The 19,864-nt window shown below is 37.8% G+C and overlaps 1 protein-coding gene across 1 annotated transcript; it reads left to right on the top strand.

Moving 5' to 3' along the window:
- Positions 1-2,295: 2,295 nt before the first annotated feature.
- On the top strand, positions 2,296-18,785 carry p2rx3b (purinergic receptor P2X, ligand-gated ion channel, 3b). The gene is made up of 12 exons (XM_015011083.2): positions 2,296-2,874; positions 5,973-6,108; positions 6,190-6,261; positions 7,299-7,365; positions 7,471-7,564; positions 9,012-9,089; positions 9,338-9,479; positions 15,368-15,504; positions 15,893-15,986; positions 16,144-16,209; positions 16,767-16,844; positions 17,574-18,785. Exons 1-12 carry the CDS (start codon positions 2,753-2,755, stop codon positions 17,691-17,693), a joined length of 1,206 nt encoding a protein of 401 aa, XP_014866569.1. The 5' UTR covers positions 2,296-2,752; the 3' UTR covers positions 17,694-18,785.
- The last annotated feature ends 1,079 nt before the right edge of the window (positions 18,786-19,864 follow it).

Raw genomic sequence — 19,864 nt, forward strand, 5'->3', positions numbered from 1 at the left:
AGTGGGACTTCTGTTAAAAATAAAATGGTTCATTTTTTATTTTAATTTCACCGGAGTGGATTCTAAAAATGAAAGAAAAACAAGGAAGAGAAAACAAAGAAAAATTAAACAAAGACAGTAAACAAAGGAAAAAAAGATGCAAAATAACAACAAAAAGAAAAAGAGAAGATAAAGAAAAAAGGAATAAAGGAAGAGAAGATGAACAAAGAAAGAAAGAGAAAGGAAATTATAAACAAAGCACATAGAAAGAACAGAAAAATATGGAAAGAAACTAAAAAACTAAGAAAAGAAAGAAAGAACAGAAAAAAGAAAAATAATTTAAAAAATCTAAAATCATTGTAATAAAAATGTAAAAATTTAATATAAGAATATAAAGCAGTTAAAAAAATTACTAAAAAGTATTAAGAAATGTCTTAATAGTCAGAAATGCACATACAGATTACACCACTGTAGAAAATGTAAATTTTAAAGAAAAACCACATTGTGACCCTTGACTGCTGGATAAAATCACTGCTTCAAAGAGAAACAATAACCAGAAACCAAAGATGCAGCTAAAACTGTAAAACTGCCTGACTGCAGCAATAATGAGGTAGCGAAAGAAAGAGAGAGAAGGAAAGAAAGAAAAAGAAGGAGGACTCCATCAGCTGACAGGCTTTTATCCAGTCCTAACTTTTGATGTTTAATGGAGGCGTTCAGTGGTTCCTGATGGCATTAGACTGAAAGGCGCTGTAAGTGAATAAGTGTGTAATGTTATATTCTCGATATGGTTAGATGTGTGTATTAGGATGTGGAGACTCATCCATGGCGCTAATAGCTGTCTTTTACACAAAACGACTTCTCCTCTCAGTGTGGTCTACCTCTCTCTCTTAATGGATATTCTGTGGTTTCTGTTTCCCTCTGCTACATTACTGCAGCTGTTTAATGGAAACCATCCTAAGAAGTCCTGGAAAAATCTCAGCAAAAGAGAAAAAATAAGTTTTAATTTTTACAAATCAAATAAACGTTAGCTAAAGGAAAAAAAAGAAAAACAGGAAAAAAACTGCAGCATTCTGCAGGATTTAAATCTAAAATTAGCAGGATTTTATTGATAAATACAATATAAACAGCATGTAAAACTATAGACTTCCTCATATATTTGCTGCAATGCTTATTCTTCATGAGTTTGTGTGTTTTGGTTTTGGATTATTTTAATTTTTTTATTATTTTGACGTCAATGTCAAGATTCTTTTGTTGTCTTCTGTTCTTTATGTACTGTTATATGCTATTTTTCGACTTTATTATTATTATTATTATTATTATTATTATTATTATTATTAGTTTTTTGGTTTTTTTGCTTTGTCGTTCATATTACTAATTAAATGCAACGCTGATGTCATGTAACAGCGCACCGTTTATGGTAGTAATAATGGATGGAGACATTTATGAATCGATTTCAAAGTTTATCAAGTAATTGGAGAATCGTCACAAGATTACAAGATGAAGAAAGCTAAAAAAAGAGGAAGAAAGGAAGAGAGAAAGAAGGAAAGGAAGAAAAAAGAAAGTAAAAAAGGACAACTTTTACAAACTTCTGTAGAAAAGTCAGTCTGGATGCTAAAAGTGGTGGGAATGATGAAAAAGTATTAATTCCACTGGCAGATTATTTAATTTACAATATGGGAAAAATGTCATGTTATAAGTGAAATGGAACTAGAAGTTTTTAATGAATATTAAGAAGCTATTGACTTAAAACCAGCTCCTACTTCCAGCTGAAAGTTACATGTAAGATAGTCTTTTCTTATTTCTAACGTATTAAGATATTTGAAGTAGAAACTAGACCAAAGTTACCTGGTAAGATTTTGTGTTTTTGCAGTTATAAATGATTGGACTATAAGAAGAAGATGATAAATAACAGTTGTTACAACTAATTTAACATTAATAATTTTTAATCTCCTTCTGTTTCTTAGATCATAAATATATTTTGTAATCGAATAAATATTAAAGTTAATACATTTTGAAAAACGGATTTGTGGATTGCAAATTAAATTTTAAAAATTACCTGTGCATGTTTTTTTTTTCATAATTAACACACAGAACTTTCCAAATTAATCATCTTTTTGTCTTAATTATTGTTACAGTCTATTCTGTCAACTTAATTTTTTGGCTCAAACCAAAACTGCTCAAAACTGAAAGACCAAAGAATGAAAAAGAAAACAGAAAATTAAAGGAAGTGACTCAAATAAAGTTTGAATCTAAAATTTGAGCCTCATGAGAGGAGAGGATGTGGATTAAAATTTTGCTGGATGGTTTTGACTGAAGGCTGCAGATAGATTTGAGTGTGTGCGACCACAGCGCACTCAGCAGAGAGAGGAGGCGTCTTATTATTGGCCTTATAGGAGAACTGTCAAGTTAACAGCCAGAAGGAGGAAAGCCTGGCTGGATCACAGCTCACATAAAAGACAAACACCGAATCAGAAGGATCCTCATTTATTCTCTTTGTCATCGAGATGTTTGACGTCTGCAGAAACAGGAAGAGAACAGAGACAGAAGTCAGTGAGATAGAGGAGATTTAGACCAATTAACAGCTTAATTAAGAGTCTTTTTTTCTTTACAAGAGCTTCGTTTTATTTTATTTTTGACTTTTTTGTGTTCACTTTAATCTTAGAATTACCTTTGAGACTGTCCGATACAAATCTGTACACTGTAAAAAATCACTTAGGTTATTTTTGACGGGTTTTTGTTGTATTTTTGTATTTTCCATCCACACACTGCCAAGATGTGGTCGTGTGTGAAGAACTTCTTCACTTATGAAACGACAAAGTCGGTGGTTGTGAAAAGCTGGACTATCGGCATCATCAACCGGATTGTTCAACTTATCATCATTTCTTACTTTATTGGGTAAGTGTAAATCATTTCATTAATCACTGCAAAGCCTGAATAATTAAAGGATTTGTTGCTAAAACAGTTAATTTTAAATAATTGTAAAAATTAACTCACTGAAATGAGTATAAAGCCATTTAAATGTCTGCAGATTTTAGCTTGTCTGGTTTAAATTGACTCTTCAACATAATTACTCATAGACAGATACTTCAATATCTTTTTATTAAATGATGGGTAGCTACACTTAAGATTTTAAAGCTTATAGCAGGGTCAGTTCCTCGGTCTAAAATTTCTGTCAATACAAATGCATTAGCAGTGTTTTAAGTGCTTTGCCTAACCGCTCACTTTAACACAGCTTCAGAGAAACTGACATTAAAATAAATAGAATATGCTTTTCAGAATGCTGTCTTCATTGTGTTTCAACATTGTTAAAAGTTTTAAAAAGAAAGCAAATTTCAGGTGTTCACACTGCAAAAACATCAAATCTTACCAAGTATTTTTGGTTTAGTTATAGTGCAAATATCTTAAAACACTTGAAATAAGACAAAAATAACTTAAGAGTAACTTTTAAGACAGATACATTTTCAAGTTAATAATTCCTTAATATTGATTAAAAAAATATTTATTCCATTGACAGATTATTTCACTAACAAGACATTTTTCCCATGTTATAAGAGAAATAAGACCTGTTCAGGTTTACAGACATCTCCTGAACTGAATTAATTGGTCATTTAGGAATGAACTGACTCAGTCCTGCATCAATGCGGAGATACTCCAGTTCTGGCTAATGATTAATGGACTAAGTGCTAAATGGAGACAATTTCTGTTGTGCTTTTCTAGTCAAACTGCCTTGTCTAATGGGAAGTCATCATGTATAATCAAATCCACAACGTTCAGATTGCAAGGAAACTACTATATTCACTGAGCTACAGTCACTCTGTGGCTTTATGATCCATATGCCAGCAGCTAAAATCTGTGAATACTTGAGAACTTCTCTATAAACACATATAGCTGCCTATTTTAATAGTTTAAACACCAAGTATATCTTAATATGTATTAATTCTCTATAGTGGAAACCATCTTGGCACGACAGCTAGTTTCTACAGTGTTCCACTTTTGGGGTTACAGCCAATCAGTGCTAAGGAAAACGAACTGGGCAACTGGATTGGCTGCTTTTAAAGCTAATACTGTGTCAGACAGCATTGACTCTATTTCAGCTTTCTCTGTAGCATTTTGTTTTACATATTTAGGTGTGTTAGATAATTTAACATTGAAGCTGACAGAAAACACATCTGGGATGCTCCAGGGTTCAATCCTGGGGTCCTTCTTATTTAATATGCTCCCACTAACTCAGATACAGCTTCATCTGAAATCTATGTTTTCTTTCGCACATTAACATTAAGCACCAGTGTCAGAAAAGTTGATTCATATTTATTTAATTATTTATGCTAGTTTTATGTATTTTACTTTGTTTGACTGGATGTTTTGTTTTTGTTGTTGTGGAGTTTTATCCTCTGTTCGAAAACTATTTTTTCCCATGTGAGACAAATAAATTATCCTATAATAAGTAATAAGATTGGTTACCGTAGCGATGCAGATGATACACAGCTCCACATTGCTGTAGCTGCGTTTCCATTACATTTGTGCTCAAAACTGTTTTGATATACCACTAATGTTGAAAAAAAAAAAAAACACAAAGCACAAAGACCTTTTTACTGAAACACACGAGCAAATGCAGACCTGGACATTTAGAAACACATAAAGACAATTACAAAGACAGTCTTTTATCACCTAATGAATATTTCTGGGATTAAAGAAAAAATGTCCCAGCAAGATTTAGAGAAACTCATCTATTGATTAGTAAACGTTGACCTTATAGACTGAATTTAATCTGTTTAAGTCATCATAGGTCCACTAGTTAACTACACAACTATTATCAGTCTGCCGTGGCTGATTAGTCTTACAGGAAGAGCCTCATTTACCCATTAGCTGGATCTGATTCCAAGCAAGTAATTTAATCCTTACCCACAGAATGTATTTTTCAACTCCTCTTTTTTCTATTATTGTCCTAAATAAAAATAATCTCATTGTCACATTCTTGGTGCCAACAAAATAAGATGATTTTTGAATAAAATGTAAATAAATAAATGAGTAAAATAACAGATTTCTTTTTTTTTTTCTTGTGCACCAGTGCAGAGTAATAAAGTGATCACTCTAAAGCAATGATGCTTAGCAATAATCTTCCAGTTTATGAAATAGGGATACAAAAATTTGGACCAAAAGCCGATATTTACCAATGTTATAATGACTATATATGTTTCCTTTAACTTTTAACACTGTCAAAAGAGCCACGCCGCTTTTATGCTTCAGTTAAACACGACATAAACACGTGCTGCATCGTAAGAAATAAAAAACACATTTTCAGTGTGCTTGAACTAAAAGCAGGTAGGAGGGGGATGTTGAATGTTGTTCGCCCAGGGCACTGAAAAGGCTAGGAGAGTCCCTGCATCTAACAGTATGATTTCAAGAGTAGACTACCCAAAAATTGTACTCAAGTAAAAGTAAAAAGTAGCAATCTAAGAAATTACTCCAGTTAGAGTAAAGAGTATTTGGTAAAAAGTCTACTGAGTAGCTGATCAATTATCAATCATTTAATATTTAAAAATGACATCATCAGACCAACCTAAATATAAAGCTAAGTGGAAATTTTGGTATTTTAAGGCCAAAACTATTAATAATTAATATAAGTAACAAAAATAAATAAATAAATAAATAAATAAATAAATAAATCAGGGTAAAACATGTTTGTTTGTCATTCAGTGGGTAGAAAATCCAGAAATTTTACACAAGGAAGAGTAGAAATACTTCATAATAAAATTACTCAAGTAAAAGTAAAAAGTACAGCAAAAATACTCCTAAAGTACATTTCTTCAAAAAGTTTCTCAAGTAAATATAATTGAGGAAATGTAACTATAGTTTCTACCCAACTCTGGAGATTTTAAGGGCGATCAGTTTCCAACCTGCTAATGGGCTCCAAAAGCCACTTTGCCTGATATTTATTTCAATTAAATCTGATGTCAAAATGTTTGTCACATTTTCCCTGCTTGTGTTTTCAGTTGGGTGTTTATCTGGGAAAAGGCCTACCAGGTGAGAGACACAGCTATAGAGTCGTCAGTCATGACAAAGGTCAAAGGCTTTGGAAACTACAACAACAGAGTCATGGACGTTGCAGACTACGTCACTCCTACGCAGGTATTTATCGGTACATTTCAGTAATTAATAGCAAGATTCATTAAAAGGTTGAGCTGCAAAATCCATGTGGTTTTTCTACAGGGAGGTTCTGTCTTTTGCATCATCACCAAAATGATTACAACAGAGAACCAAGTGCAAGGATACTGTCCTGAGGTCAGCTGACGTTAAATTCACTTCTCAATTAACTTTTATGTTAATGACAGGATCCAGTGTCCAAACATGGGAATTCATTATCTGACCAAAATACAAGCTATACATAAGATTTATTAAAACAAGACAACACAATTAGACATTTGGAAAGAGGGAAACAGCTTATAAACATCTGGCAAATCATCAGTTGAAGAAAATACTTAAAGTTGAAGTTTGTAACATTTTTAAAAAATATGTTTTTACATATTTGTTGAAATTATCACCATGTCGAGACAGATCTGTGAAAAGATCTATCACCTTCACTTCCTCCCTGAGTTACTATCCCAAGAAATGCGCCACTCCAGACCAAAAGTAACCAATCAGAGCCAGGAGGCGGGCCATAGCGCTGTCAATTAACCTCATGAATGTGCTGCTCAATGTCCTAATGGCATTGAGCGGATAAACAACTTACAGTTTATCCGCCGTCATTGGTGGCCATGCTAACTAGACTGAGCATTAGAGAAAATTTCTGCTAGATGCAGGTGATTGACTGCACTAAGACCCGCCTCCTGTCTCTGATTGGCTGTTTCTAGTTAGTACTAGAAACAGTGCTACTCTCCCTATTGTCATGGGGAGAGTAGCACTAGAAACAGTGCTACTCTCCCTATTGTCATGGGGAGAGTATGAAATTGTGAGGAAGAAAGAAAATTATACAAGATTCAAAACATTTTTTGCAAGTAAAAAACGGAAAAGTGTGTTGTGCAAAAGTATTCAGCCTGCCTTTTCTCTGAGTGCAACTAATTGCCTTCAGAAGTTGCCAGCTGGTTATTAAATAGAGTCAATCTGTGTGCTGTACTGGGTTAGCAGTTCTTTCAGAACATAATCATTTAATCTGATCTATTAATAGTGTAAAATACTTATCCTACATTATTTAATCAATCAATCAATCAATCAATCAATCAATCAATCAACTTTATTTGTACAACACATTTAAGCAACAAAACGTTATATCATAAAAACACACAAATAATTGCGTTTTTAAATCTTTCCATGTTATTCAGACTGAGAAATACAACTGTACCAAAGACAGTGACTGCACAAAATATCGTCACAGACCAGGAGGATATGGTAACATGTTAAATTATTATTTTTTTTATTATATGAAATTTAAAATACAATTACGATAGTATTTGTTTTGGAGTTCTTTTAACATTTCTTTGTACTCCTGCTTAGGAATCTTCACAGGAAACTGCGTCCCTTTCAAGACCAACATCTCAATGTGTGAGATTAAAGGGTGGTGTCCTGCAGAGATTGACACCATCAAGACGTGAGACGACACTTTGCATGTCATATATTTACATATACACAGTGATTTATTGATGTGTGTATTCAATTTGAGGAACCACTTTGGTACATTATTATTGCTGGTGAAAAACACCCAGGTATCATCAACTACGCAGATGATGCGCAGCTCTACATTACAATGTGAGTTACTCACAACCAAAAGAAGTTATTTTAGAGGAACGATTTAGAGTCAACACAGAACTTCAGCTGTTACAGCTGGACCTTAGAGGTCAGGCCTGAAATCTGGGTGTAGTGATGAACTCTGACCTGAACCTTCAAAGACACATAAAGACAGTTACAAAGTCTGTCTTCCTGAAAAACACTTCTGCCATTTAAACACTAAAGTCCCAACAAAATCTAAAAAAACTCATCAATGCATTTATCTTTAGTTGCATTGATTAATGTAACCCTAAATGTGTTTGAATTAACCATGAATTTACGCAAATTGAAATTGTGAAAATACATTTTCTGTATAGGAACATGGCAAATTTGAAAAAGCTCACATTTTTTAATAAAAAGTTTCTGGGCCAGGATGTGGTGGGTTTTCAGCTGTATAGAAACAGATGCATTTCACAAAACTGCAACGGAAACACTTTATTTGCATCACATGAGTCAAATGATCACTGGATGTTACTACTGGAGAAAACAACAAAAACGAAGATGACACGAAGTGGTTTTTGTTTTTTTCTGGCTCCATCAGAGCTCTCACAGCATTGCAGTTCATAAAAAATTACGCGTCATTCCAACATTTTGAATACATAGCTCTTCTGTAAAACTGGTCTCATTGGCTAACAAGTGATGAGCTCTAGTGCTAAATTATGAATATATCTCATCATAACAGTTGACCTCTGTAGCTGCCATGATTTTTAATTACTTATTCACATGCGGTTTTAACTCAATTGCTTATTTAATGGAAAAAAAATAATTGCAAAATTGTGTTTTTTTGACATCAGCAGAATACTTGCACACATTTGTAATGGAAACGCAGCTACTGTCAAGGCTTTCCTGGCACAACGAATTTGATCAAACATTATTGCTCAAGCAGAATCAAAGTTTTAGATTCTGCATTGGCTGAAAAAATTATGCTCGGTTTTAACAACTTCAGATGCATTTCAGATTTTAAGCTGATCAAAATAAATATAAACTTTTTCAAAACAAGCCTGTTCAATTTAACCCCTGGAACTGATGGAAAACCTTTGTAAATAACCAAATAGTGAAGTTACAATGTATAAAGAGTTCTATCATAAGTGCAGAATTAGAAGAAATGTTTTCTTTTATATATTTCAATATCATTTATACACTTCATTTATTTGCAAGCTTTACATCAAACATTTTGATGTTGTGACAATCTGTTTGTTAATAATTTTTTTTCTGAAATTCCACTTCTGAGCCTTTAGAAAAGTTATAATGTGTTTGTTTTCTTTTTTCAGAGAACCCATGAATGATGTGGAGAACTTCACAATCTTCATAAAGAACAGCATCCGTTTCCCAACTTTTAACTACACCAAGTAACACCTTTTATACTACTTTCTGTCTGATTCTGATATTAACTCACATTATAGGTGATCAAATTATAACTGGAGAAAGTAGACCACTAGTACTTATGAATTAATGTTAGTTATGACTGAATATAACTGATCAGTGTTAGTCCCAGGCTAGTTCAAGTTGTCTCTTTCGGATTTATTTCACCCAGAATATAAATAACATCAGTCAAATGTAGTGGTGATGATTTAACATAAATTCTGTTTTTCTGCAGAGGGAACTTCCTTCCATCAATAACTAATGAATACATCAAAAAGTGTAACTTTAACAAAGAAAAGGACATCTACTGCCCTATCTTCAAAGTGGGGGACATTCTTAAAAATGCAGAGCAAAACTTCACTCAGCTGGCAAACACGGTAAAAACAGCAATTGCATTTTTTTAATAGGGGTTAAATTAAATTTGTGATGTTTACTGCACATCTTGTGACATTAAAATATGACCTATTAAGCTTCCTTGAACAGGTTAGGTTAGGTTTATGGGTCAATAAAAACATGTTCCTTGTATTTTTTGCTTAAAATCATTCTTAGATAATGAGATCTTAGTCTGCGTGTAAGGACACTCAGAGGGGACCCGGAAATTCAACCACACACAGGAGTATACAAAAAGGGAAAGAGTTTATTTTTTCTTATACTGGTTTCTGCTCAAGGAGAGGTCATCAACACAGCACTGTAGAGCAGTGGACGGGTGGAGCAGAGGAACAGAGGGTCCGATGACAGGGAGATGCAGGAAACCAATGGAACAGGGTTCTGAGGAGGCAATGAAGATCTCCACGGGGAGATCCAAAATGCAACACCCAGGGACTTTGTTGAATAACAGGCTGAGGTCATACACAGGAGGACAGAGAGAGCAAACTTAGCTTTGAGGGGCAGGCAGTAATCGGTGGTCAAGAGGCAGAGCTTGGGTCAGGGTCCAGAAATCCAGAATAGAAGGGATCCGTGAGGGGCTTGGCAGGAGGGGAAAATCCGTGGTCAGAAGAGGGGTCGAAGAAACACTTGAAGGCTTGGAAGGAAACGCTGGATCTCTACTGGCTCGTGGCTGTCGATAATCTGGCAAGGAAGCAGAGGCTGAGGGGTGTTTAAGTAGGGCCAGGCCCAGGTGGAACAGGTAAGCAATCAGGCGTGGCAGGTGAACTGAATGAGTGCTTAACACAGCATGGACAGGACATGAATCATAACAGTACCCCCTCCTCAAGGTCCGGCTCCAGAAGGACCACCAGGCTGGTCAGGATTGGACCGATGAAACTCCCTGATAAGGGACTTGTCCAAAACATGCCGGGCCGGCACCCAGGAGCGCTCCTCAGGCCCGTATCCCTCCCAGTCCACCAAGTAATGGATGGACCGGCCCCAACGTCTGGACCGAAGGAGACGATGTACAGTGTGAGCGGGGCCTCCATCAATCATCCGGGCGGGAGGAGGGGGTCTGGAGGAGGGTACCAACTGTGAAGTGAAGACAGGTTTGACACGGGACACATGAAAGGTGGGACAAACCCTGAGAGTCTTGGGGAGGCGGAGCCGAACAGCCACTGGGTTGATCACTTTGGAGATCGGGAAGGGTCCAATGAAACGAGGGGCTAGCTTACGGTTTTCAACCCGCAAGGGGAGGTCCTTGGTGGATAGCCAGACTCTTTGTCCTGTGAGGTAGGTGGGTGCTGGAACTCTGCGACGATTGGCAAATCTGCAACATACAGCGGAGGTCTTCAGAAGGACCCTGCGGGCCTGACGCCATACCTGCTGGCACTTCAAGGCTGAGGCATGGGCAGATGGGACTCTAGTGGGCCTTTCTTGAAGAGACAATACAGGAGGCTGGTATCCATAAACTGTGTAAAAGGGAGACAACCCTGTAGAAGTAGAAGGGAGAGAATTGAGTGCATACTCCACCCATGGTAGGTTCTGTGACCAAGAAGAGGGATCATGTTCACAGAGCATCCGAAGCTTGGTCTCCACTTCCTGGTTGATCCTCTCTGTTTGTCCGTCAGTTTGAGGGTGGAACCCTGATGAGAGACTCACTGTGATACCCAGGAGACCACAGAATTCCTTCCAGAATCTAGCGACAAACTGGGGTCCCCTGTCAGAAACAATGTCAGTTGGCAACCCATGCAGGCGAAACACCTCATGGGCCAGAATCTCTCCCAGCTCCTTGGAGGAAGGCAGTTTGCGAAGAGGTATCAGGTGGGACATCTTGGAGAAGCGATCAACGACTGTGAGAAGGACAGAGTGGTTATTAGAAGAGGGTAGACCAGTCACAAAATCCATGGAAATGTGGGACCATGGGCGGTGTGGAACAGGGAGGGGTCGCAGAAGCCCAGAGGGTGGCCGACGGGATGGTTTAGCCTGACAGCAAACTCTGCAAGCCTTGATGAACTCTGTAACATCTTGTAGCATAGTTTCCCACCAGAAACAACTCCTGATCACAGATAGGGTTTTAGTGACTCCTGGATGACAGAAGAGTCTAGACTCATGACAAAATGACAGTACCTCAGGTATTAGCTGCTCCGGAACAAACAGTCGATCTTTAGGACAGTTCTCAGGGATGGGGCTTAGATGATGGGCCTCTCTTATTCTCTGCTCCAGCTCTAGTTTGGAAACTGCTAGCCGTACTGACGTGGGGAGCACATAGTCCACCTCCTTTACCTCTTGACCCTCCTCCATCATCTCATGAAGCCTGGAGAGTGCGTCTGGTTTAGCGTTCTTACTCCCAGGTCTGTAAGACAGTGAAAAATTAAAGCGACTGAAGTACAAGGCCCACCTGGCTTGCCTGGGGTTGAGTCTCCTTGCTGACTTGAGGTACTGCAGATTTTTATGATCAGTCCAAACCACGAAAGGTTCCTTAGCTCCCTCAAGCCAGTGCCTCCACTCCTCAAGTGCCAGTTTGACTGCCAGTAGCTCACGGTCACCAACATCATAGTTGGCCTCTGCAGAAGACAGTTTCCTGGAAAAGAAGGCACAAGGGTGAGTCTTTCCATCAGTGCACCTCTGACTGAGTATGGCTCCCACCCCGGAGGCAGAAGCATCCACTTCAACAATAAATTGGCGGGAAGGGTCCGGTGTGCGGAGGACAGGAGCTGAGGTGAAAGCCTTCTTAAGGTGCTCGAAGGACTCAGTAGCAGCCTTACCCCAAACAAACTTGCACTTGGATGAGGTAAGTGCATGAAGTGGAGAGGCTACAGAGCTGAAATTGCGGATGAACCGGCGATAAAAGTTTGCAAACCCCAGAAATCTTTGAAGTTGCTTGCGGTCTTGTGGGTGGGGCCAATTCTTGATGGCATCCGTCTTGCTGGGGTCCATGGAAATCCTGTCGGGAGAGATGACGAAACCCAAGAATGAAGTTGACTGTTTGTGAAACTCACACTTTTCTGCCTTGACAAACAGGTTATTCTGCAGCAAGCGGAGAATGACTGAACGAACATGGGCTTGATGGGCTGTGAGATCCTTAGAAAAAATCAAAATGTCATCCAGATAGACATAAACAAAACGACCAACCATGTCCCTGAGGACATCATTGACAAGTGCCTGGAACACAGCAGGAGCGTTGGACAGGCCAAAGGGCATTACTAGGTATTCATAATGACCCGTTGGGGTGTTAAAGGCTGTCTTCCACTCATCCCCCTCTTTGATCCGAATCAGATGGTAGGCATTTCTAAGATCTAGCTTAGTAAAAACAGTGGATCCCTGGATAAGATCGAAGGCAGTGTTCATTAGGGGAAGTGGGTAACGGTTCTTGACTGTGATGTCATTCAATCCTCTGTAGTCGATACAGGGTCTTAAGGAACCATCTTTCTTGCCCACAAAGAAGAAACCTGCACCAGCTGGGGAGGAGGAAGGGCGGATGAGGCCTGCCTTGAGTGAGTCACTGACATAATCCCTCATGGCCTTATCCTCTGGGCCAGAGAGAGGGAAAAGACGACCTCTGGGAGGAAAGGTACCAGGGAGCAGATCAATAGCACAATCATAGGGCCGATGGGGTGGAAGGGCAGTGGCTCGATGCTTGTTAAAGACCTCCCTAAGGTCATGGTAAACAGCAGGTACTCTGGATAGGTCAGGGTAGGTTTCCTGTCCCGAGATAGGGACAGTACTGGGGACCGAAGCTGCTAAGAGGCAGGTGGAATGGCAAGATGGTGACCAGCCCAACACCTCGCCCCTAACCCAGTCAATGTGGGGGTTGTGCTTTCTTAACCAAGTGGCCCCCAAAATGACAGGGAGCCCAGGGGAATTTATTATCAGGAAGGAAATGAGTTCATGGTGATTCCCGGAAATACTAAACTTAATGGGACCTGTTTCGTGGGTGACACGGTGAAGTACATGGCCATCAATAGCCAAAACTTCAAGATGCTTAGAGGTGGGTAGGAGTTGGATACCAAGGGATTCGGCAAGGCCACGGTCCATGAACTCAGTGTCTGCTCCTGAATCAATAAAGACAGATAGGTGTTTGGTAAGACGGTCTGCTTGGAGAATGGCCTGAACAGAGAAAGAAGAGGATTTTAATCTCTTTTGACTCAGCAGGAGCCTCTTACCTCCTACTGAGCCTGGCCTTTTGCTGGACACAGACGAAGTAGGTGACCCTCTCCCCCACAATAGAAACACAGACCTCTCTTAAGTCTCCGCTCTCTCTCTTGTGGGGATAAGCGTGATCGACCAATCTGCATCGGCTCCTCCGCCGGAGAGGTGGGAGATGAGCTCAAAGGTGGGGGCGTGACTGACGGCTGTGGCCTGGGAACACGTTCAACTTGGTAAGTACGACTGAAAGAACTCCTCTCCAACCTTCTCTCATGAAGCCTCATGTCGATCCTTGCGGCCAGAGTCTCCAGTTCCTCCAAATCCTTGGGAGCATCCCGTGTAGACAGTTCATCCTTAACCTCCTCACTGAGACCCTGGTAGAAAGCATCACATAGTGCCTCATCGTTCCAGTCACTTCCTGAAGAAAGAGCGTGAAAGTCAATTATATACTCTGTGACTCGCCTCCTGCCTTGTTTGAGTTTGAGCAAACCACGTGCAGCCTCCCTCTCAGGCAGAACGGGATCGAAGACCCTGATTAGCTCCTTGGAAAAGTCCTTAAACTGATAACAAATGAAGGAGTCCTTCTGCCACTCAGCGGTACCCCATAACTTGGCCTTCCCCGAGAGAAGGGAAATAGCATAGGCTACTTTAGCACGTTCAGTGGGGAAAGATGATGGTTGAAGTTCAAAGACAATCTCACATTGAGTAATGAAAGGACGACATTGACTCTGCTCACCCTTAAACACCTCCGGAGGCGACAGACGGGGCTCATAAATGGGCGAGACCTGGTAGCCAGACTTAGAAGCCTTGGGGCTAGGAGAAGAGGCACTCTTTGGAGGAGGAGAGGAGGACAGTTTATCAAGCATAGACATCATTTCTTGCATGTTAGATTCCAGGCGGTTAATAGCGCCTTCAACACTGGAACGCCACTCCTGTGTGGGTGACGGGTCCATAGTGGCCAGATTATACTGTAAGGACACTCAGAGGGGACCCGGAAATTCAACCACACACAGGAGTATACAAAAAGGGAAAGAGTTTATTTTTTCTTATACTGGTTTCTGCTCAAGGAGAGGTCATCAACACAGCACTGTAGAGCAGTGGACGGGTGGAGCAGAGGAACAGAGGGTCCGATGACAGGGAGATGCAGGAAACCAATGGAACAGGGTTCTGAGGAGGCAATGAAGATCTCCACGGGGAGATCCAAAATGCAACACCCAGGGACTTTGTTGAATAACAGGCTGAGGTCATACACAGGAGGACAGAGAGAGCAAACTTAGCTTTGAGGGGCAGGCAGTAATCGGTGGTCAAGAGGCAGAGCTTGGGTCAGGGTCCAGAAATCCAGAATAGAAGGGATCCGTGAGGGGCTTGGCAGGAGGGGAAAATCCGTGGTCAGAAGAGGGGTCGAAGAAACACTTGAAGGCTTGGAAGGAAACGCTGGATCTCTACTGGCTCGTGGCTGTCGATAATCTGGCAAGGAAGCAGAGGCTGAGGGGTGTTTAAGTAGGGCCAGGCCCAGGTGGAACAGGTAAGCAATCAGGCGTGGCAGGTGAACTGAATGAGTGCTTAACACAGCATGGACAGGACATGAATCATAACACTGCGGAGTTCTTTCAAATTGAACTGTTTCAGCCCAGTAAATGGCTCATTTTCCAGACACTAAAAAATATCAACCTTTTACCAAAACATATCTGGATGATTTTTAAAGCATTTTCATTGTTTTCTGTTTATCCTTATATTCCTCCTCTGTTAGGGTGGAGTGATTGGAATAATGATCAGCTGGATGTGTGATCTGGATAAATCAGACGATGAATGTAAACCATTGTATTCGTTCACCCGACTCGATGCCATGTCGCAGCAGAACAACGTTTCTCCTGGGTACAATTTCAGGTGATTTAAGTTTCTTTCATAATTACCAACCAGAAAACTTAGTTGCATACGTTGGTGCAAAAAATTACATTTTTGAACCCAGAATTTTCTTGGTACAGTGTAGATAATACATAATACCTAGCCTACAATGTAAGTTAAATTAGACCTAGTTATTTTTCATTTAATGCAAAAAGTTACTATCAGAATTAAATTATATAAATTTTTTGTAGCCTGTAACTCCAAAATTACTTACGAAAAAATTGTGCCTATTTGTAGATTTTTTTTCTCAAAGCAAAACTAAAATATTCAGCTTTAGACACATATTATTGTAAGGTTTTTGTTATTATCTAGGTTAAGTATAATAGGTAAATACATTGAAATATTTCTATGTTTGTATTTGTTTGTACAGGTTTGCAAAATACTATAAGATGGAAAATGGGACAGACTACCGCACTCTGGTCAAAGCTTTTGCCATTCGATTTGATGTTATTGTCAATGGAAATGTGAGTATATATTAATATTTAAAAGCAATTTATTCCAAATTAACTCAGGAACCTTTCAGTTACATTGGAGATTTAAATTTCCTGTTTGCATAGTTTATGTCTGTTCAAAACAAGTGAGTGGAAAACTGTGGATATTGACAAAAATCTTTGTTTTTAGGCAGGAAAGTTTAACATGATTCCAACAATCATAAATATGGTGGCAGCGTTCACATCAGTGGGAGTGGTGAGCTAAACTCTTATAATTTAAACTAATATTATCCAAGTTTTATATCTTACATCATTTTCTAGGTTTACCAGAATTTAAAAAATAAATGACTTTTTTTGTTGCCTCAAAAATCTTGGTTAATTAGGGTTTTACTAGAAATGTGTCAATCCAGTATTACAAAGACAGATCTAGTTAGTCTAATTCTATGCTTCATTGCTTATTTTACATTATTTAGAATTCCTATTTGCTCTTTCTGAACCATTTGAAAGAAAAATTGTTGCTGTTTTTTTTTTTTTACATTTTACTATTGTTGTAGGCAGTTTCAGTTTATAATTTATTTTTACATTGACTGTTATACTTCACTGACTGAACAAATTAAAGTTGTTTTTACACGTTTGACCAAGCTTGTGAAGCTATTGGTGTATTTAAATGTATTGTTCAGATGTCGGTATCAGTGTCAAAAGTGTAAAAATTGGATCAGTGCATCCTTATTTCTTACAGTTTCTTCTTCTGTTATATATATTGATATTCTTCTTATTATTATTATTACTTTTTGTATTGTTGTTGTTTTCTAGGGCACAGTGCTTTGCGATATAATACTGCTAAACTTCCTGAAGGGTGCAGAGCAGTACAAAGCTAAGAAGTTTGAAGAGGTAAAGTAAAACTCCTTAAAGCAGCAGGATGAAACTTTTATAAAAACATGTTCTTTACATATTTGTTAACTGTTACCATGTAACAGCTATGAAATGGATAATCTGTGAAAAGATCGATCTCCTTCACCACCCATTTGATCTACTATGAACAAAAAACAACCAATCAGAGCCAGGAGGAGGGTCTTATGGCGGAGAAACAACTTAAAACCGTTAATCCACCGTTATCGGTGGTCATGCTAACTAGCTTTAGCGTTCACACCAGGCTATGCTAGGTGCGGCGTAGCGAAGAGAAAGAGGCGTAGGCGATTGACAGAGCTAAGCCCCGCCTCCTGGCTCTGATTGGTTGTTTCGAGTGAGTTCTAGAAACAACCAATCAGTAGATCGATTTTTTTCTCTCATACTAAACTATCACAGCATAGTGACAGTTTCAACAAATGTGCTAAGAAAAAAAAAAAAAAAAAAAAAAAAAAAAAAAAAATAATAATAATAATAATAATAATAATAATTATTATTATTATTATTATTATTATTATTATTATTATTATTATTATTATTATTATATAATAAAACCTTAACATCATGAGTTAATGTAGGCTGAATGCCTTTGGGGAAAAAAAAGTTTTCTGCTTGTAATTTGTATTTTGACCTGATTAACATGCGTTGTTTTTAAATGTGATGTAGAAATAAATTTGAGTTAGGCTGAGTTTTTCCTTCTGTCTTTTACTCTAGGTTTCGGACAATCCATTGGACATCCAGAGCAACGGCTTGTATCACTCCCAGCTGTCGCTCAGACATACGCACTTCAAGTCCAGTGACTCTGGGGCATTTTCTATTGACCATTTCAGCTAAATAAACAGAAAATATCCCTGTGGTTTCAATCACATAGCCTCTTTCAAGGCTGAGAACATCAAAATTACAAAAATATATCAACTGAATGTAGCATAAAAGCATGGCTGTATTTGCATGAGGATTGTTGAACCAGTTGTCTAAAAAATGATTTTGGTACCCCATAGAAATGATAGCAATAAACAACTGGTTCACTGCTCTGTAATAATTTATTCTTTTATACGTGTATAGTTGCAATCAGACGATTGAATATAACAGATAAAAAGATACACTTCTTTTCTCCTTACTGTCTGAAACTAAATCAGACTAAACTTCTCTTGTTTAAGGTCAGCTAGAATCACCAAAACTATTCTTACGTTGACAAGCTGTGTTTCCAGTACAATCTAAATAAGTTTTAGATTTAAAAGTTGTTCCTCTGGATAACTTCAATGTAGAGCTACTAATGTAGTGTCACTGTATGTACACTTCTGGTTTCAACTGTATGTGTCTAAGTACAAGAGCATGAAGATAGACTGTAAATTTGTTTTATGATGATACCCCAAATACTCCCTCATTAGTCCCTCTTAATACAATTGTGACAAAATCAAGAAATAAAAACTTTAAAATACATTTTTCATTCATTCCAGCAAAAAATAAAAATAAAAAACATAATCTTCTTACAAACAAATAATGGAGTAGTTCTGTCAACATATAATACGGTTTATTTGTGAAGGTGAATAAAGGTGATTATGAATTTTTCTCTTATTTTTTGACATTTCGAGCATGAGTGGAAACATGTAAAAAATGCTATCTGGATAAGCAGAAATGAATAACTATTTATTTCCCAAGAAGTTTGTCAAACATTGTCAAGTGGTAAATTTATTTATTTTTAGTTTCAAGTATCCTTCCACATTTATTCTTGCCATTGATCCACTCTGTAATTAATTTGGTGGAATACTTAGACCTTTTGTTCATTTAAAAAACTGTAATCTTTTGTCTTTTTCCTCTAAATTTAAGAACCGCCATTATGTCCAAACACCGCTGACTCCAAAATTAAAGTGCTTTTGCAATCTCCAATGTGTGTTTACTTTCTTTCAGAATGCTCCTTTTTCATCTCCTTAAGTGAATTCCGGTCTATTTTGCTACAGGTCATGTTTTATTGTGATTACTTTTTAAACAACCAGGAGATTATATAGATTTCACCACTTGTTAAACTAATTCATGATTTTTTTATTGACAGACTTTAACAAAATCTACAGGTGTGTTTCTGTGTCTGGTGGATTTTTGGTTAAAACATGTTTGTTTTTAATTCAGTGGGTTCTTTTACCACAGACAAAGATTTGATAATCGATCATGAAAATTTTTTTTTTATATACCACAAGTATGAATGTTATTATCCCACTTTCTCAACTTGTACCTCTTCTGTTGCCGTGTTGACGACGATGATACGTCTTTCTGGTGCTCAGACTGAATGAAGGTTATTTTATTTTCTTCCTCAGCAACAGGATCCCTCTGAGAGAAGCCAAGTTTCTCTTTCACATGGTGTCAGATCTCAGCCATTTTGGATGCGAATGGGAACAGCAGAGTTGGTTTTCGCTCCTTCCTTCAAAAGCACAGGCACAAAGGGAGCGACACAGGAAAAACAGAGTGAGCATTTAGGTAGATGAGGATCCGCCTGAAACCAGAACTCTGCCTGGTATTCACTGATTTAAAGTCAAGTCAAGCTGATTTGTGTAGCACATTTCAGCAGCAGAGGTGGGCTGTAATACATTTACTCAATTACATTTACTTGAATAACCTTCTGAAAAAAAATGACCTTTTAGAGTATTTTTACTGCACCGTATATTTTATATTTACTTTTACTTGAATGATTTTATTATGAAGTATCTCTTACTTGAGTAAAATTGATTCTCTACCCGCTGTGAGTAACTTAAAGAACAAACATGTTTTAACCAAAATTCACCTGTAGTTGTTGTCAGCTACATATATGTAGCTGACAACAACTACAGGTGAATTTAAAATATTTAAATTTAAATATATTTCAATATAAATATAAATTTTCAATATAAAGCATAAATATGCTTTATATTGAAAAAAAATTATTTTGATTTTTTTTTTCTTTTGCCTGTTTTTGATCATTTGTAATTATGTTATTTATATGAATTATTTCATTTTGGTCCATAAAATACCCCACA

The sequence above is a fragment of the Poecilia mexicana genome, unplaced genomic scaffold (genome assembly GCF_051168715.1).
Source record: "Poecilia mexicana isolate PSO_F unplaced genomic scaffold, ASM5116871v1 scaffold_1, whole genome shotgun sequence".
Taxonomy (NCBI): Eukaryota; Metazoa; Chordata; class Actinopteri; order Cyprinodontiformes; family Poeciliidae; genus Poecilia; species Poecilia mexicana.